The sequence below is a fragment of the Tiliqua scincoides genome, chromosome 5, assembly GCF_035046505.1.
Source record: "Tiliqua scincoides isolate rTilSci1 chromosome 5, rTilSci1.hap2, whole genome shotgun sequence".
NCBI lineage: Eukaryota > Metazoa > Chordata > Lepidosauria > Squamata > Scincidae > Tiliqua > Tiliqua scincoides.
The window spans coordinates 122,639,804-122,659,367 of NC_089825.1; the positions used below are offsets into that span (position 1 = coordinate 122,639,804).

Here is a 19,564-nt window from a genome sequence, read left to right on the forward strand (position 1 = left end):
CTTCAATTTTTCCCAGCATCCAGGTCTTTTCGAAAGAGTCCTCCCTTCTCATGACATCTTTACAGCACCCCATGGTGCATCCATGGACAACGATATCTTTACAGCACCCCAATCCAAGAGGTTCCTGATTGAGACAAAAGGTGTGGGCATGGTGTGGGCTGCACCTATACCCATGCTCAGATCCTTAGTGGGAAAGGCTTCCTGGAGAAGGAATCTGAAAAGGCTGTCCAGGTGACCTGGGCGCTCAGGCTTTATCATGAGAACAGATTTGTGCTTGCAAACAAAATTATTCCAAGATGATGAGCCCAAATTTGCAAGATCTTAGAGCAGCGATTTGCAACCTTTTCCATCTCCCGGCACATTGACATGGCACTAAAGTTGTCAAGGCACATCATCCATTTTTTGACAAATGACAAGGCGCACCACACTCCCAGCAAGGGACTCGCATCCCTCAATGGCCTTACTAAAAAATGACCCAAACTCCTGCGCCACACATCTGAGGACCATTCACGGCACACTGATATGCGACAGCACAGTGGTTGGAAATCGGTGCCTTCGAGAAAGGTGACACAGAAATGCCCTGCAGTGCTACAGCTGTCCATTCCGACCTTTTATTACACAGTCTTGATTACAAGGAGCTGTGCCTCACCCTCTCTAGGGCAAAATCCTGGTTGATGCTTGGGAATGTCAGTTAAGGAACCCAGTTAAAGAACCCAGTCGGAGTTAGGAGAGTGCATGTTTTGGAAAAGGAGATCACTGGCAACCATTAAGGGCCCAAACCTATCCAACTTTCCAGCACTGATGCAGCCATGGCAATGGGGTGTGTGCTGCATCCTGTGATTGGGGGACAGTCATGGAGGCCTTCTCAAGCTAAGGTAAGCTAAGGTTTCCTTACTTCAGGACTGCATTTTGGCTACATCGGTGCTGGAAGGTAGGATAGGACTGGGCCCCAGGTCTTCTACGTATGTAACAGTTCATTCTTGAGATCTATATAGAAGTCACTAGCACAACCATGCAACTAATAAAGACCTGCACTCGCACTCTTGACATGCACAGAGACCTGCACTCGCACTCTTCTGCCTCCAGTGCAGAAGTTAAATTCAATCAAGTCCTGCAATTGAAAGAAAGAAAGAAAGAAAGAAAGAAAGAAAGAAAGAAAGAAAGAAAGAAACTTGCCTGCAACCTCTATGAAATTGGTGTCTTTTTAAAAAAAATTGCAGGACCTGAGTGAATTTAACCTCTGCACTGCAGGCAGAAATTCAGCAGGCTCATTCATTCAGTTTTTCAAAGAACACTGAAAGGGGCAGTCAGTTGGGAAAGGAGAGAATCTCTCCTTCCCAATGAGCCACTGACTCGGTGCACTGACATCTTGAAAGGGTTAAAAAAAAATCAGAACTCCAGCCATGATCCTAGAGAGGCTCTGAAGCATCCAGGGCTGCTGTATTTTCCTGTTCCGCCAATTCTGGGAAGGGGCATTTGAATTTTCCCTTTTGCAGTAGCAAAACCAGAGAGAGAGAGGGTGGGAGACTGCGCAGTGCACAGGGTGAGTTCCAGATGCAACTGGGGGAAAGGGGGACAGAGGACAATCTGCAAGGATAGGAGACAACTGGGAAGAATAAGACTTCTCTCCCTTCCTTGGAGGGCCACGTGGCTCCATGCTCAAGAGTATTTACCTGGCCTCCTTAGATGATGTGTGGGGAGTTGAATCTGGTGTGTGGACTGCAGTATTTTAAGTTCCAGCCCAATCCTATGCATGTCAACTCAGAAGTAAGCCCCGTTGCGTTCAGTGGGGCTTACTCACAGGTCAGACCGTAGAGGATCACAGCCTTTGTTCCTGTCTTTAGCATGGTATCCATGATCACATCACATGGATTGCAACACAACCCTGTGCATTGCTCAGAATTAAGTCCCACTGTGTTGAATAGGGCGTGCACCCAGGAAAATGTGCATAGGGTTGCATCCTGAGTTACTCCCACCTCACTGTGGTCTTCACGTGCAGCCAAATGAGGCGGAAAGTGGAATATAGGCATCCAGGCAGGGGAACCTCCCTTCTGAATGTTTCCCCAGGTGAAAGCAAACTCCCCCCCCCCCAAAGTGGATCAAGATAACAGGTTTTGACCACTCCCTGATGTGCTGCTTTTCCGCCTGCAAGAGCTTTTCGTATAGGAAGCATTAAAAATATTTTTGATTCTCCTCAGCAGCAGTCTGCTGTCTGTTCTTGTCACCCCATCCTTCTAGCATGTAGATCAGGCCTGGTCTACATAAGCACTACTGTCAGGCGGTAAGATGACTGCACCATTTCAAGCAACCGATGTGTGTGTGTGAATCAGGGTGTGTGTGTGTGGATGGGGAGCATGGAATTACACTTTGGAATTCTACCCTGTATTTTGAAAAAAATAAATTCTGTAAATCAAAAACAGGCAGAACTGACAATGGGCTGAGTTAGAACTGTTCGCCCTGTTGTGCTAGATTTCTACGTGCAAGGAATTTAATCTGAGGGAGAATGCAGTTTTTCCCCACCTGCAGTCCGAATGAGTTCAATTCATTTTCACAGCTCATTTCCATCTTGTTTAGTTGCATCTAGAGCTAGGCTCGGACCTGATTTCAACATCCCAGTGGCCACAAGTACAGCAAAAGCCCACCTAAGTGTCCTTCCATATGACTGCTCCTTTATTTAAATACACATGTGCTTGCAGCATTAGCCATGCCTCCACTGGAACCTGAGATGGCTGGTCTAATTCTATGAAGGTTGACCAAGAAAAGTTGGAAGAGAGCAAGTTGGAGGGTTGCCATTCATCACCTTTTGGGGGGGGGGGCTGCACTACTTAGGGCGCAATCCTAACCCCTTATGTCAGTGCTTTCCAGCATTGACTTAAGGGCAATGCAGCTCTGAGGTAAGGAAACAAACATTCTCTTACTTGGAGGTAGCCTCCATGAGTGACACCCAACTGCAGGATGCAGCACACATCCCATTGGCACCACTATGCCAGTACTGACATAAGGGGTTAGGATTGTGCCCTAAGTGTTTAACAATACCTTGACAGGCAGAAATTCAGCTGGTGAAGCAGTACCCCATCATTGGTTGCATGTTTCCCTCTTATGCAGCCAGGAGGTCAGGAACCTTGTGAAGCTTGCATGGAGATAAATAAGATGAGCAGCCCTGTCCCTTATCCATTGATCCTGGAAAAGTAACTGCTCCATTTTTCTGACAGGAGTGTGAGCATTTCTCCCTAGTGAGAGAGACTGCAGCTGCAAGAAGGCTACACCAGTGACAAGACTGCCCATTCCACTGAGAAGCAAAATGACCACCCAACAACACGGAAGCGTCGTGGCTGCTTCTCCAGGAGAAGCTGCAGACCTGATGCTCCCATTGCAGGTTCGGGTAAAAATGGAGGCGCAGTGCTCCGTGGATGGCAGCACAACAGGAGAAGATGGAAAATGTCCCTATACAATCCAGCCTGAGGCCACTGAAGAGTTATCAAGAGAGGGATCTGCACTTAGGGTCAAGCAGGAGCTGGTAGAAAAGCCACTTCAGAAGTGGGATTGTCAGTGGCAGAGGGTGCTGGAGGTGGTGCCTACTCCTGTGGCCACCCCGGTATGGGACCATTTACAGTTACCTCCCCTGACTCAAGGGGGAAACACCGAGGCCTACCTTGCCACCTTTGAGCAAGTGGCTGACGCTTCCCAGTGGCCTAGGGACGAATGGGTGACTCGGCTGGTGCCTGTTCTCAACGGACAAGCCCAGCAGGCCTATTTCGGTCTGGATCCAAAGGACAAGGGGGACTATGGGAAGGTGAAGGTGGCTATTTTGAGGCTGGATGACTTCGTCACCACAGAGGCGCATCGCCAAGGCTTTCGGCATTTCTGTTACCAGGATGCTGAGGGGCCTCGGGGGACATGCCGGCAGCTCCAGGAACTTTGCCATCGTTGGCTGAGGCCTGAGAGTCAGACCAAGGAGCAGATCCTGGACCTGCTGATCTTGGAACAATTCCTTGTGATCTTGCCACAGGAAATGCAAGACTGGATCCGGGAACGTGGACCTGAGTCGTGTGACCAGGCTGTGGCACTGGCTGAGGTGTTCTTGCAGGAACAGCGCGAGACCAAGAGATGGGAACAGCAGGTGAGGAACCTTTCAGTCCTGATCCTTTCTGGGGATGTGAATGGCAGTCTCAGATTGTCAGAAAAGGAAAATGGTAGTTAAAATATGCAGCTGTGTCAGGATTAGCTAGCGGACTTTTCTACTTCCATAAGCAGTTACAGGGGTCATGAGATATGTTGACACATTGCATGTGGCCTTGATTTTGCAAAGACCATCCTGAAAATCAGTATAGAGGTCTGAATGTGGGCACTGATTTCATCTGAAAGTGGGTAGGGTTTACCTTTCACTGTAAGTACAGGAGGCTTTTTTCAATAAGGAGTGTGGGGAGTGTGATTGCAGCCGTAGGTGAATCCATGTTTACCAACTTTTGTGTATGTGACTTTCTCTTCTGCAAGCCCATCACCCCTTTGCTCCCAAAATTCTGCTGAGGTTGAGAAAGCTCCTTGCTGTTTATATGTATTCTGCCTGGTTCATGGATACTCTGTCTCTTATGCACTTGTGTATTGTATGTATTATGATGAATATCAAAAACGTAGTCACTATCACCATTCATCTTGGGAACATCTTCACCTGACCACTGGAAGTCCTATGATTTCTCTCTCTCTTCTTTTTATCAGCTATTGTCCATACCAGTGTTTTTCAATGTTTGCCTCCACTGTACCACTTTATATGGTCCATCTATTCAAAGTACCACCAGAAATAATTGACAAAGACATCTCCAGTTATTTCTGGATTGGGAGGCCTGGTGTGACATAACAAACACCACGAAGAGGCACAGGGTGGACAGGAAGGCCTTTCTGAGCACGGAAAAGCATGCTTTGGAGCCTCCTACAACTGTTTGTTGTGTTGGATTCCTGGTCTTGCTGCCAGATGGTAGAGGTCCAGCAGTTCGCCAAGTACCACCAGACACCACCTCAAGTACCACTGATGGAACCCATACCACTGGTTGAGAAACAGTGGTCCATACAACTTCAAGCTTAGCTTCCTAACCATGAAGGCTGGCAAGCTGATTTTTTTAAACATGAAAACAGAGCTTCTCCAGGTGCCAAATTCCATGTCTGATATCAGTTTCCAAGCAACCTAATCACAGAAGCCCTGCCCACTGTTCCCAGTGGAAAGCAAATGCTGTATCTTTCATGCTATTCTACCCCATCCTGGTTTAATGTCCCTGGTTATGTCCCTCCATCTCTTTTTGTTTCAGATGACAGTGCCAATTGAGATGGTGATTGTAAACTCCCCTATTGTAGATCAGGCTCTTTCAGACACGGAGCAGAGACATCTTCATAGTGTGGCCCAGCAAGCTGACAATACTAGCAGTTCACAAGGTAATTGTAACAAGGATTACCTCTGAAGGGAGTATTTTCAGGATTGGGGCTCTGGGCTGCAGGACTTTCTACTGTAGCTAGAAGATTATTTAAGATGGAGTCTTCTGACTGCCTTTGTTCCCCTCCTTCCTCTGAAATAACTTTTCACAAAGAAAATGTCAACAACTGGGCTTGCCTCCAGCTATGTGTAAGTGCAGCCAAACATACATTGAATCCAAAGCTGTGATTTAGTTCGCCACAGCTCTTCTATTCAGAGAGGCTGCAAAGAGGCCGCAAACTGCTCTGGAGAAGTCAGCACTCTGCCTGCATCTTCCATGATTTTGTTTAACACCAAGAAAGAAAGTGGAGAGAAGAAGATTCATGGGAATTGGAAGGGGATGGAACTATCTTGAACATGGGTGTCAAACAAAAGGATTTGTGGGATTCCCCAAAATGATCAATAGCACTACCCTCCATGCAAACATATTTAAACTATATTCAAGTTTAGAAAACTATTACTAGAGCCAAGGGCTACTTCATGTCCTCCTTCCATTCCCTCCAAATTAGCAATGTGAATTAATATTGTGGGAGTATTATTTTATTTACCTATATCTGTTATTTTGATCCCACCTATCTATATAAGAATATGCGGAGGGTGGCTTGTAAACTTCAAAAATAAAATGACAGTCAAAGCAGCATAAAACAGCAATATTGATTTAAAGGGACATGCCAGGACTAAGGGTCTCTGATTCCCAAGATGTACACCATGGCAGGATGAGGACCACTTTGGCCCCTACCATCAACCAGAGAGGGTTCTTGGAGCTTGGCTTCCTCCTCCCTGCCTCAAAAGGGCTCTGGCCCAACTGACCCCTTTCTAAGCTGGTGCCTGGAGAAATATATTGTATATTAATTGTGTCTTATTGTCTGCTGCTTTGGATGCCAGTTGTCAAGCAGAAGGATGGGATACAATTACAGTACTTTAAATAAATCAGTTAGTCCATCATCAGTATCAGAAAACCTTTCCACAAATTTGGGACCAACAATTTGCCAGAAACAGAGACGACAAAATCCTCCCTAACTTGCTGTCTGACCAGCAGAAGTAAAATACTTGTCTCTTTCCTTTTGTCCAACAGAAAGCAATTTTGCCACCCAAACTGGGATCCCAGATGTGCACCAGGGAGAGATTGAGGTGGCGGAACAAGGAAGGGTATCTCCAGGACAGCTTGGAGAGGGCGCTTTCCCAAGAAGTGACCCTAGAAGAGCATGTATGAGCGAGCATGGTATAGGAAGACAACAGAAAAGCTATCTGTCCATGAGAATGATTGCGGATCAAGCCCTCGAAGGGATCCTTACCGACCCAGAAGCAAAGCGGCATCTGTGTAAGGAGTGTGGGAAAAGATTCCGCAAGAAATGGGATCTCATTAGGCACGAAAGGATCCACACTGGTGAGAAACCATATCAGTGTCCCGAATGTGGGAATAGCTTCAACCGGAATACAACCCTTACAAAACACCTTCTCATTCACTCAGGAGAGAAACCTCACCAGTGCACTTATTGTGGGAAGAGGTTCACACGGCGTTCACATGTTGTGAACCACCAAAGACGCTACTCGTGGTAGGAGATACTCCATCCCTTCCTTTCTCTCTTGTCTGTCCTGGGTCTGGTTTTAGTGCAACAATACGCAGCCCAGCTGGGATGGGAGTGTGTGAATAGAAGGAAAGTGTGACCAGAAAGACAGTCGTATTGCTATATTTATTACTTTTATTGCTTCATTTGGTATATGTTTAGTGCTTCCTTCAAGGATGTTAGAGTGATCACATGTTCATTCCCTTTATCCTCACAACAGCCCTTTGAGGTAGATTAGTCTGAGAACAAGTGATTCGGCCAAAGAGAACAAGTGCGCCTTTTGACTAAGCAAGGATTTGAACTTAGTCTCCCCAAGCCACAACCCATAGTAACTACTACACAGTTCTCTCTCTCAAGGGTTCCTGGGCATCCACAACTAGAGACCGGCACATTTTGCTCAAGAGCCAATGTCTGAGAAAAATTGGCTAACCTGCTCCCTTGTATATGAAGAGACTATTTAAAAAAATAATAATAATGTGAACATTTAAGGAAGCAATTCTTCCATGGGCATTCTATAGTGGTGCACTCCCAAGAGGAATCCACCACTTCTCTTGTGGGGGGACAGTGAACTATCTTGCTCAGTTCTGAGCCTTGGTCCTACGTGAGAGCACTCAGTTTCAGGGCCAAATTGATGGAGAGCAACTCTTGACTTCCTGTTCCTTCTGTTGATTCACTCTTTACTTTGGTTGCAGCCAGGGAAGATCTTGATGAGGAATCCATCACCTCCAAGCCATGCAACAGACTGAGCACGTGGGAGCATTTTACGTTGCATCCAGAGGACAAAAGAATAGCTGCATGTTTACGTTATGAGGCTCAGAATGCAGGCTAAGCTGTTACAAAGGGCCGCTTCAAGAGCTTTTCTTGTTAGTGTGCACCTTTAACGTCAGGATCAGAACGCATCTGAGGACAAGCGACTTGGAAAGGTTCTGCTTTGATTGGGGTAAGGAAGAGGATCCATGCTCACTTCTATCAGTTGACAAAAGACAATGAGACTGAGAGAACCTCAGAAACAGCACTCAACATTATCTGATCCAGCGTGTGATTATTAGATGGAATTCCATATTTTTTGTGTTCTTTTTACACATGGACTGCTGGAGCAGAAAGGATTGTAGCTCTGTGGCATATCCTTTGCATGTTCAGGTTCATGCATGCTTTGAAAGCCTCAGGTTCAATTCTCAGTGTCTCCTGCTAGGAGCTCAGGTAGCAGGGCTGGAAAAGGTCTCTGTGCTTCAGACTTTGGAGAGTTGTTGTCTATATTGGGCAAGAACATTGGTCTGATCTGGTATACAGCAGTTTTATTTGCTCAGAAGTTAGTATTTAATTGTGATTTTGGTGGAACTCTGATCTCAAACCATTTAGTGTTTCTAGGAGAATGGAAGCAAGTGTTGGAATTACCAAGTCCTCAATGCATCTTTGTATTGAGTGAGCCTTGCTGAACCAGCAGTACACTTTGAATCTTTCCATACTCAAGGTTGAGGTTACTGTACTCACCATAAATACAGCATAAGAGCCTGGCAGGCAATGTGCTACAAGAACAGACAGGTGTGTCAACTGACAGAGTGACTCCTGCTCCCCCATAGCCTTTGGGGACACACTGTGGACTTTGTTTGCATTGACCACCATCATGGCAGAATTTGCTGAAAAGAGTGCAGGCTAGTCCAGCTTGAGATTAGTGCCAAACCTGGAATTTATGATAGGATTGCTAATTGACCTAAAACAAAAGTAACTGGCCTTGCCTCTTATCACCAGGTTGATATGCAGATATCTGTAGGTGAAAGTGTACACAGATTAACATTATTGCCTAATTTTTGCACATCAAGCTGCTATTAAAGACAAGTGGCTGGTTGAAAAGTTGGTAGCACTTAAGTGGCGAGGGAGGTCTGGACAGGAAGCAAGCTGATCCCTATTTTGGGTAAAGATTGGAGTGCCATATAGTCTATGTGCCAAGGAAGGAATCATGGGGTCCTCTGGCAATCCTTTTGCTCACTGCAGTAGTCACATGGGATGAGATTGCAGTCCTGGGTGCTTCCAGCCTACATGATATATTGCTGATTTAGGGCCCAATCCTATACAACTTTCCAGCTCTTGTGTAGCCACAATGCAGCCCTATGGCAAGGGAATACCTCTTCCCATACCTTGAGAAGGCCCCAGTGATTGCCCCACCACCACACAATGCAGCACATACCCCAACTGCACCAGCAATGGAAAATTGGATAGGATTGGGCCCTTGGCCATTAAAATGTTGTTTTAACCCTTTCAAAGTGGAAGGTCAAGTCAGCATTTTGTTTAATAATTTATTTCTCATGTTTCTAATAATTGTTCAAAAGCAACTTACAAGTTTTTCAATAGGCAATGCATAAACCATAAAACATGCACAGACTAAGAATATCTTTCGTAATAAAATGTGGCAACAATCCCCATTATTCCCCAAGCATGACAGCCTAGGATGGTCCTGTTCCAACAATGGTTTGTGATCCCTGCATAGCTGTTAAAGCAGGAAAGTGGAGATCTGGCTTTTTAAAAACTTTTTATTAAGTGCATCATTTGTCCATGAGAAATTGACTTCTCTTGGAGCAGAGTTTAGGTTTCTATTATTTTTAACCACAGGTTTGAGCATATCCAGTCCTAGGGTCATTTTGGCTTATGTGATTGTCAGGTTTTTATAATGGAGGTAGGTGATTTGTATACCCTTAATTCCCCACTCTTCCTATGTTAACATCTATTTGCTATAGAACAAGATGGGGAAAGATTATATCCATTGTACACACAAGTGATCAAGTCCTAATCAAACTATCCTCCTATCATATCTTTCATTTGATTTCCATTAATCGTTCAATGAAGTGAGCTTGGAAGTCTCTAGTTCAACTTTCACTTCATCCATGAACTTATTCAGAAGCTTTAGGCCCTCAAAGGTGTCAGTCCTGCCCTCCCCATCAATGAGAATAATAATGCTGTGCTACCAGACAAAACTTATAAGGATTATGGAGACAATGCACCTGAACATTTTGAGCATTCCAGAAAAGGTTACAGAAATATGAAGTCTTCTCAAGCGTTTCAAGGCTCAGGCTGCAATCCTATGCACACTTACCTGGGAGCAAGTCTGAATGAACTCAATTATACTTACTTCTGAGTAGACATGTATAGGATTGTGCTTTATGATTCTTTCTGCAATGGGGTCAAGAGTCACATCTCTTCCAAGTTCTAGATACAAGCAATAGCTGGGTTATATTAGTCTTGGGACCAACTAAATATAACAAAGGTGTGAGCAGCAAGCTTTGGAGTTCTTTACAACTCTTTAGCAGGCTGGATGGTCAAGTAGAACAAAGAGAGGATGGGAAGCTAAGTGTGGTGGAGCTACCCATATGGATGCTTGTTGATTGAGGGCCCAATTCTATCCAACTTTCCAGCACCAGTGCAACCTCAGCACAGCCCGGAGGTAAGGGAACAGATGTTCCCATAACTTGAGGAGACCTCTGTGACTGCATCCCCAACACAGGAATCAGTGCATACCCCATAGGCACAGCAAGAGTTTACTGGTTGTTGCTCCATTTTGAGGAAATATAAAATCTAGCACTTATTCTGTTCATTGCCTCTGGCAGGGCACATGGCCCCTCTTAGGGCAGAGAGCACAAATAAGAGAAGCATAGTAGCCTTTATAGTAACAAAGTGGAATGGTGCTTTGGTTCCTTATACACACCTAACATTATGGGCACTACATACAATATTCGTTTTTACCTATCTGATCTGGACTGTAGGCTCCCTCTCCTTCTGCAACAATTGGCTGTGCTATCCCTATTCACTGTTTTGCATGCTAGTGGCACAACTACTGCTGCTATCCCCCTGCACTAGGCTATTAGGCCTAGACATTCCCAACCAAAAAATTCAGGCGTTTGGTTTACAGTAGACTTAATCGAGACAGACTTGATTCTGTTCTCTTCCCAGAGACAGTGGCATCACTAGGGTTTGCATCACCCGGTGCAGGATGCCAGCGCGTCACCCCCCCATGCAGTGGGCAGGGCAACACCCCAGGTGGTGGGCGTGGTGATGTACCATCACTCAGCCCCCACTAGTTTTTTTGGCTATACCTTTTGATAGAACAAAGATAGAACACATTCTGCATGAAATTACGCATTGATTGATATATAGCATGATGGTATTCCTCCAAATTATGGTTTTAGTGATTTTGGTCACTAGTGGTGTCACACACACCCCCGGGTGTCAACTCACGTTATTGCAGCAGTCCTCAAACTTTTAGCACTGGGACCCTCTTTTTAGAATGATAATCTGTCCAAGACCCACCAGAAGTGATGTCACAGTGGAAGTGACATCATCAGGCAAAATTAAAATAAATAAGTATAAATAATTAAAGTAAAACAAATAATTAAATAAGCAGAAGCCAGCCCTGGTCCAGCAAGTGAATTTCCTCTGTAGCCTGCCTGCAATAACACACCCCTCCAAAATCAGTAAGGTTTTCAGACCTACCCAGTGCCCAGTTCAATTTAAGAACTTCTGTTTCAACCAGATCACTGTCAGGATCCACCTGGCTTTGCAGGTCTCAAAAAGCTTCACCTTATTAGCTGAAGCCTCTGTTTTGATCCTTTTTAGTGGGGGGGGGGGGGGAGGCTGCCTTCTGGAGCACTTGTTTAGCTCCAGGTGCATAGGATCAGGACCATTCTGGTAGCCTTGCACTCTCCTTCACCTGATCTTCCACACCAGCCAAGGCACATTTGCTTACTCGCAAGTAAACACAACCATGAGGCTTAGTTTCCCTTTCCATAGGGTGCAATACACTCATCTGCTTGGAGGGAGGGACTTCCTTCTCAGGTGTTTTTGGGGGCTGCATTCATTGGATCAGGACCATTCTGGTGTCATTGGATTCCTCTCAGCCTGCCCTTTCCGACGGACTAAGGCACGTTCACCCACTCATGAGTAAACGCGCAATATGGCTCACTTTCACTTTCCATAGGGATCCATGCATTTTTTGTTCTCCAGTTTCTTGGCCATAACTTTTGATAGAAAGGAGATATTTCACTCAGGTTTTTTGCATTGCATTCTGCTCAAAATTCTGCATCCAACTGTATATAATATGATGGGGTTACTCCTAACCACTGCAATTTTAGCATGTCACCCCCAGTGCGCGTCAACCCTGTGCTCGTCACCCGGTGCGGCCTGCACACACCCCCCCCCCGCACCCCCTTAACGACGCCACTGGCCAGAGAATCAAGTTCTATCTCCTCCTCCCCAGCTTACTCATTTCACAATCATTATGCATGATTCTTGGTCTTTATTTCATTATATTTAAGAACATTAAAATGAATCATTTGCTAGGTAATTATAGGGAATTCAAAGGTCCCAGGTCCAGCTGGGACTGAGACAATTAGGAGAGCTTAATTTAGGGGCCCCAAGCTGCTGGCAAGAAGAGATGCTGGGGTTTAAGGAAGGGATAAAATAAGTCCTGAGATTCATAGTTCCTTTTCTATTGTCCTGAAGTAGAGGAGCTCAGGCTTGGCCAGGTTTTCCTCATATACAGGGTGCTACTTCACTGCTGCAATTCATTGGCCCAATGGTCCTGCAGATATAAAAGAAAGGGTGTTATGTGGAAATGGGTGAAGATTATCCAGGAAGAGTTGTCCACACACACCCCTTCAGTGTCACTGATTAACAGTGCAAAAAATTAACAACATTTCATCAAAGTGTCCAGGATAATAAGGAGAAAAGGCTTATATCAAATTGGGAGGGGTTTAAATGACAGCAAGGCATATTTCTCTACACAGAACTAGATTTACAGCAGAAAAGGGACAAATTTGAATTCTGGCAGGTGATTCTTACCTGGGAGGAGGTCAGATCAGCTTCCAGATTACCATAGCAACCTTTAAAATGATGAATCAGGTCTCCCCACAACACAAGATTCTTGCAGCTGGGGGAAGGGGAGGAAAGGCAGAAATGAGAGACTAGAGGGAAGAAATGTAGGTCAGCATTCACTGTCTGTGCAAAGCATGCCATCTCTTCAGTTCTGCTAGTTCACAAGAGGAGCTGCTTACCATGGGCACTGTCCTTCTATGGGAAGGAACTGATGTGGATCTTTTTCTAGGAAAACTTGAGCCAGGCATGTAATATGGGCAGCCAGGGTGCAGCCAGGGTGGAAACAGTGCAAGGGGGTGTCATCATCCTCATCCTGCAAAAGATTTTAGAAACAAAGTCCTCAGCTTTTTCCAGTTGAACCTGCCCTGGAAGAAAGAGAGACAGAAGAAGCTGGCACCTCAAGCTTTGATTCAGTGTACCCAGCTCTCCTCTCAGGTAACCAAAGTGTCCAGTTATCCATTTCAGTGAAACTTACTGGCTGTAGATTCAGGAGAGACAAAAATACTGTCCATCTTTGCATAGTGAGTCACAAAATGTGACTGATGAGCATCCCCTTAGATAGTGTCAAAAAACCATTAGAAAAGTTCATGAAGAATAAATCTACCAATGGCTATTCATCAGGATAGCTGTATGGAGTCTCAAGTTTGAAAGCTTCCTGAAGAAATCTGTCAATTGTGGAAACAGGCTGTTGGATTAGGTGGGCCTTTGGTCTGATCCAGCAGGGTTCAATCCAGCTCTTCCCCCAGCGGGCTTCAGAGGCTTGGTAACTATTTTGATCAGACAAAACTAACCCCCCCCCCCCAAAAAAAAATCTCAGATCACTCAGAAGTCTGGACATCTAGCCTGATCATATCCAGCCTCTTGCTGAAAGACTCCAATTCTATGTTACCTGGAACTTTTTCAGACAGACACTACAGCGTTTGGGAGCAGCTGCATGTCCCTCTGAGGGTACTGGTCTCATTCCCTTGGTCTCCTTGACAGCTCGAACCTGTCCAAAGGCCACTGGCATGTGCAAGGGAGGCTCCAAACCACGGGGGAAATCTCTGCGATATTCCTGCTTGAGCCAGCGGATGGTGAGGGGCAGGCGGCACCAGGGGGCAACCTGGAGCATGTGGGCTAAAACACGGAGGTGGAAGTCAAACTGACGCTCACGTGAAGTGCGGCGGGTGACATGGGTGAGACGACGCGAGGCATGTGGGTGCTGCCAGGCCCATTCAAACTGTGAGAATGATCAAGAGAGGAGCAATCAAAGACAGCGCTAAGGTTTGGGAGGAATTAAGCAATGGTGGGAAAATCACCCTGTGAGATAAAATTGCCTTACCCGCAGGGCAGCTACATCAGAAGGAAACCCATGGACAATCAGTACCATGTCCCTGCCAGGAGAGAAGGAGGAGAGCTCAATTTCACAGCACACACAGCTCAGAAAGAACTGGTTTGCAGCGTACACTGGACCCCCCTTAGAACTGTGGGCCTAAAATATAGATACAAGAGGGAAGCTGTGGACAGAAAAGAGAATTACCAAGGTCCACGGCCACTTGTCTTCCAAGCCCCGCCACGCCGCTTCCCGCCATTATGCTGATCGATGCGCCGTTCTGGATTGACTGTGAAGCCAATATAGATCCGACCCTGGTAACGGGGGTTGGTGCAGTACAGAAGGTAGACCCCGAAGAAGTTGCGTACTTCCACCACCATGGCTGCTGCCGCCGTTGCTGCCAGGGGTCCACCCGGTCAAGAGATCTGGAAGTAAGAAGACAGAAAGCATTAGAAAAAACAGTTCACTCCAAGTTTTAGTGGCTCCATAGTTTCCAGCCCCATCTCCATTCTCTCCTTGCTCTGATAGGTCTACCCTCCCCAGATAGGGTTGCCAACATATCCTGCTCCTCTGCCTTTAAGTGCTGCATCACAACACAAGAGAGTCAGGGATGTGCAGTGGGTGGGGAGGCAGGTGAGGCAGAGCCTCCCCACTGGAGTCCTTTTGAAAGCGCCGCCGCTGTGCGCGGCACCCAAACACCCACAACCCATGCATAGAGTGCATGGGTTGTGGGTGCTTGGGTGCCTCGCATGGCAGCAGCGCTTTCCAAAGGACTCCAGTGGGGAGGCTCTGCCTCACCTGCCTCCCCACCCACTGCAGCCACTGACTGTCTATGGTGGGAACAGCTGCACCTGTTGAATTTCTGCCTGCCAAGCACGCAACAGCACACAGCCCTGCAGGGTGAACTGAGCCACTATGGTGGGGAGAAGCTGTACATGTTGAACTCCTGCCTGCCACCCAGCCTAATGCAGACCTAGCCCAGCATTTCTCCTTCCTGCTTCAGGCCCCCTTCCCATTGGCTCTTCTCATTGGCCACCAGGTCTGATGCTATGGTTAGCTCCCATCATGCATTGCACCTCTAGGATACCATCCACCCATCCACGCCCACTGGACCGTTGTTGCCCGGGCAACGCTCACCCGCCACATCCTTCCAACCGACGCTTTGAAGCAGATGACGTCACGAAAGCAGAGTAAGCTACTTAGAGTTAAGAAAACGCTAGAGTGTCACATCGCGTAGTCGCGAGTACGCACTTCCGGGTTCTCTATTCAAAAGAGGGAAGCTTGTAATGCACAACCGCTGTTCCAGGTCACAGGCGGTGGTGTGGTCTGAGTTGGGTGTGGATACCGGCTTCTACCCACAGACACGCCAGAAGCCCCTGATTGTCCCATGTTCAATCTTGATGGCTGTCCCTGACTTCTACAGGCAACTGTGACTCCAGGCCTCTCCCCGCCGCTCCCCAGGAATAAGGGGAGGAAAAACACTGTTGATAGACCCGGAATATGTACACTTTATATGAGTCTAGATTATTACATCTATGGGGAAACTAAGACCAAAACTTCCCTTTCCCGGAAGAGGGCGGGATCTGCACCACGTGAGAGTGACGTTGACGGGAGGAGCAACGATCTAATTGGCGAAGGGAGACACCATAGGCGGAAGTGCTGCCCACCATAGGCAGTGGGCAGGGTGGTGAGGATGGAGGCGTCTGGAGCTCTCAGCGCGGAGGCTCTGCGGGAGCGGCTGCTCGAAGGCCTTGAGGCGGAGCATGTGGTCAGTGTGGAGCTCCTCACCCCCCTTCCATTCAAAGGTCTACTCTTCATCTGGCTGCCTGCAGGACCCCCCACTGGGCTTGAGCTGTAGATCCCCCTTGGTCCTCGCTGGGGAAAGGGAGGTAGTGCTTGGACCCGTGGTTCGCTGTGGGTCGGGACCCACTGGTGGGTCGTGACCTGATTTTTGGTGGGTCCCCAAAGGCTGATGGGTTGCTCAGATAACTAATTGCCTCAAGCCCTGAGGCTGTTGAAAAATCAAATACTGGAGCTGCTGACTGCCCTGCAAAGAGCTCAGCTCCTTCAGTTTGCAAGGTAATGACTGACTGCCCTGCAAGGAGCTGAGTTCCTCCTGCCTGCAAACATGTGTAAATCTTTTTCTGTTGAAAAATCAGATACTGGAGCTGTTGACTACCCTGCAAAGAGCTCAGCTCCTGCAGTTTGCGAGGTAATGGCTAACTGCCCTGCAAGGAGCAGAGCTCCTACAGTTTGCAAACAAGTGTAAATAAAGGGAGATTAATGTTTGAGCATTTTTTTCTTGCTTATTACTACTGGTTACTTAAGTAATAAGTTATTACTACTTATGGTTATTACTTAGAAATAATTATTTATTTCTAGATCTTTTTTTTAAAAGTCTGGTAAACCCAGGTGGGTCCCAATAGGGTGCCCTTTTAAAAAATTGGGTCCTGGTGCTGAAAAGTTTGGGAACCACTGACTTAGATTGTGCTTTGATGCCTTTTTCAGTAGAGTTATAGTGTGCTGCTGTTTGGGCGTGATGTAATTAAAGCGTTATGATCTCAGCTCATGAACATCAGAGATTATCATAAATCAATATTTCTCAAGCAGTGGTACTAGTACTACTGGTGGTACTTGAGGTGGTATCTGGTGGTACTTGTGGGACCCCCAGACCCCCACTGCCTGGCAGCAAGACCAACAATGCAACACGACAAGTGGCAGTAGGAGACTCAGCTCATTGGACAGAGCTCCAGCATGTGCTTTTCACACTCTCAAAAAGAGCACCCTATTCATCCTGAGCCTCTTACCCACATTTGTCACATTGCATCTGGCTTCCCAACCTGTAAGTAACTGGTGATGACATAATTGCCAGTTACTTCCGGTGGTACTTCCAGTAGGTGGACCATGCAAAGTGGTACAGTGGAGGACAAACGTTGAGAAACACTGTCATAAATGGCAGGTGCAAGTGTTGTGTTAAACTAGGTCAAATCAGAGCAATGAGTGCTCATGGGCTCTAGAAATGGACTCGCATGTGACGAACCAAATATGTGTATTTAGAAGTAAATTATTCTGACCTCAGTGGACTTTATTCTGTGGTAGTTGGGCTTAGGGTAGACTAATGGTCTCCAGGGCCACATAGTATATTTTATACATTTTTGCAGGCTGAAAAAATCAGTTTTATGAATGAATGCATGAATTTGAAATGAAGGAATGTTTTACTTTAATGTGTCTTTTAATCAGTATGATATGATTCAGAACAAGAGAGAAATGTGACAATTACTAAGAAACAATGCTGTGCTTGACCCATTTCTGCCCAGCCCACAGGTGTAAACATTTGGTCCCTACTGTGTACATGCAGTGTTGGACAGAAATGGCTTAAACTGAGAAATATACTGTATATAATGAGTAAAAATATCAAGCAAAAAAAGTTGCTGCAAGCTGGATATAATCTGGTGATGGCCTGCATGTGGCCCTTGGGTTGTAGTTTGGAGACCCCTGGGGTAGACATTTGGGTTAGCCAAAGGTGTTCTGAAATGAAATAAAATGTTTGGGATCGTACAACACAGTGGGCCAAATGACTCTTGTAGGTTCTGAACACAAGTGCATAATCCATGAGTTTTATTGCTCATCAACGTAACACATGTAGGGTCCCTCCTTAGTTACCTAATTGTTTTCTTGGTTTTCTGTCTCTACCTGAGTCCACATTCTTTCTTTAGCCTCTTTGCTGATCAAGTTACCTCCTCCTCTGCTCCAGCCACTTGGTGCTTGTGTCCCAAGGCTTTCTGTTTTCTTCTCTAGAATGTTTTTTGTGTAGGCTGTATTCTGGCTTTCCATATCTTCACTATCTACCCTCCACTATCCATATCTTCACCACTAAGTGTGGTGTTCTTTTCATCTCGATTTTGTATGCATGTGCAGATTCTTCTTTTGTCCACCAAAGCCTAACCATTGCCTTGCCTGTTGAAAAGAATTTGCAGGGGAGGGGAGGGAATGGGCTGTGTCAGATGCACCTAAAACTGTCTATATAAACCTTTTCCTTGCCCCATAAGGAGGTGGAAGACACGACTCCTGGACGCTGTGCCACAAGCTTCAAAGTCCTCGTGGTCTCCCCACGTTTCCGTGGTAAACCACTGCTTCAGCGGCACCGGTAAGTGGAACTGGGAGAAAATAATAGGGGATTCTCTTTTTCTCTTAAGTTGTTGGAACTATCTTGGCAGTGTCTACAAAGGATTCAGAACCTGGAATCAAGAGATTCCTTGCCTCTCTTTGCTTTGGCTTCACTTTCTGTCTCATTTATCGCTCCTGTCTCATTCTTCCCCAGACATTCCAAATTCCAAATGCTGCATTCAGAATAAATTATACTATTCCTAAATGCATTCGTACGTACTAGTGTATTGACAAATAGGACTCATTAAATTAAAAAAAGTCTGTTGAAGATCTGTTATATGTGGCCTCTTTAGTGTTAACCTGCCCTACCATGTTTGTTGCTGGAAGCAGAAAATGTTATAGAATCATAGAGTTGGAAGGGACTCACAAGGTCATCTAATCCAATCCCCTGCTTGTAGCAGGAAATCCTCTTAGAACATCTCCAGCAGGTGCTTGTTGAGCGCCTCTGCTTGAAGATCTCCAGTGAGGGAGAATCCACCATCTCCCTCCTGGATGGAAGTTTAGAAAGGAGCATCACTGACTCAAGGGCAGTGTGGGACAAAAACCAGACAGAAGGTATGGAGTGTTTCTGGTTTTCTCTATTCATTTCACTCTCCCTCCTCCCTCAGGCTGGTCAATGAGATCTTGGCAGATGAATTGAAACTCATTCATGCCTTTGAACAGCGAACACTAACGCCGGAACAATGGGCGAAAGAACAAGAAGCTAAGTGAGATGTCCCCCTTCCCCTTGGACAGAAAGAAAACTGCCCAGAGACCAAAACAACTGCCCAGGAGACCAAGAGAGCAGCCTTGTGATGCATATCTGTGGGACCCATCCATGCCACCCTAATGGATGTGTTTGGGGAAACTTGGAAAACATCTGAAGCTGAAAATAAAAAATGTTACCTTGCATGTTATTTCTGTCAATTCTACTTGCTGACTTTCTGGTCTGAGCCAGCCTGGTCCTCTAACCCAGTGGTTCCCAACCTTATTCGGCTGGCAACTCCCTTGACCTCGGTCCACTAGCTTGGTCCACTGGCCGCAGCTCCCCATTAGGGCTACAATCCTATACATTGTATAGGGCGGCAGGTTTTGTGCAAGCATTCTGTGGCTCCCCAGAGAGCCACGGCTCACAGTTTTGGAACCACTGCTCTAACCCTTCCCAATCTTCTTGTTTAGGCTTATATATTAAGACCTTGGTCCGTTATCTGTCTT

The 19,564-nt window shown here is 46.2% G+C and overlaps 3 protein-coding genes across 7 annotated transcripts; 2 read left to right on the forward strand and 1 right to left on the reverse strand.

Moving 5' to 3' along the window:
- The first annotated feature begins 1,469 nt into the window (after positions 1 to 1,469).
- Positions 1,470 to 8,880, forward strand: LOC136654069 (zinc finger protein 24-like). 3 transcript variants are annotated; one of them, XM_066630936.1, is made up of 6 exons: positions 1,470 to 1,543; positions 3,213 to 4,120; positions 5,301 to 5,424; positions 6,537 to 6,848; positions 6,933 to 7,017; positions 7,722 to 7,818. In XM_066630936.1, the coding sequence occupies exons 2-6, from the start codon at positions 3,302 to 3,304 to the stop codon at positions 7,735 to 7,737; spliced, it is 1,356 nt and encodes a 451-aa protein (XP_066487033.1). In that variant the 5' UTR covers positions 1,470 to 1,543; positions 3,213 to 3,301; the 3' UTR covers positions 7,738 to 7,818. The 3 variants fall into 3 exon arrangements, with proteins under 3 accessions (XP_066487033.1, XP_066487032.1, XP_066487031.1); XM_066630935.1 differs by lacking the exon at positions 6,933 to 7,017 and having other exon boundaries at positions 7,722 to 8,880; XM_066630934.1 differs by having other exon boundaries at positions 6,537 to 7,017.
- Positions 8,881 to 11,648: 2,768 nt separating this feature from the next.
- SLX1A (SLX1 homolog A, structure-specific endonuclease subunit) lies at positions 11,649 to 15,383 on the reverse strand. 3 transcript variants are annotated; one of them, XM_066630938.1, is made up of 7 exons: positions 15,341 to 15,383; positions 14,411 to 14,628; positions 14,213 to 14,264; positions 13,781 to 14,110; positions 13,071 to 13,204; positions 12,859 to 12,946; positions 11,649 to 12,598 (listed from the first exon to the last, which is right to left on the reverse strand). In XM_066630938.1, the coding sequence occupies exons 2-7, from the start codon at positions 14,581 to 14,583 to the stop codon at positions 12,569 to 12,571; spliced, it is 807 nt and encodes a 268-aa protein (XP_066487035.1). In that variant the 5' UTR covers positions 14,584 to 14,628; positions 15,341 to 15,383; the 3' UTR covers positions 11,649 to 12,568. The 3 variants fall into 3 exon arrangements, with proteins under 3 accessions (XP_066487035.1, XP_066487034.1, XP_066487036.1); XM_066630937.1 differs by lacking the exon at positions 15,341 to 15,383 and adding an exon at positions 15,177 to 15,263; XM_066630939.1 differs by lacking the exon at positions 15,341 to 15,383 and adding an exon at positions 15,055 to 15,143.
- A 462-nt stretch (positions 15,384 to 15,845) lies between these two features.
- On the forward strand, positions 15,846 to 19,266 carry BOLA2B (bolA family member 2B). The gene is made up of 3 exons (XM_066629057.1): positions 15,846 to 15,971; positions 18,253 to 18,350; positions 18,979 to 19,266. The coding sequence occupies exons 1-3, from the start codon at positions 15,897 to 15,899 to the stop codon at positions 19,079 to 19,081; spliced, it is 276 nt and encodes a 91-aa protein (XP_066485154.1). The 5' UTR covers positions 15,846 to 15,896; the 3' UTR covers positions 19,082 to 19,266.
- Positions 19,267 to 19,564: the final 298 nt, after the last annotated feature.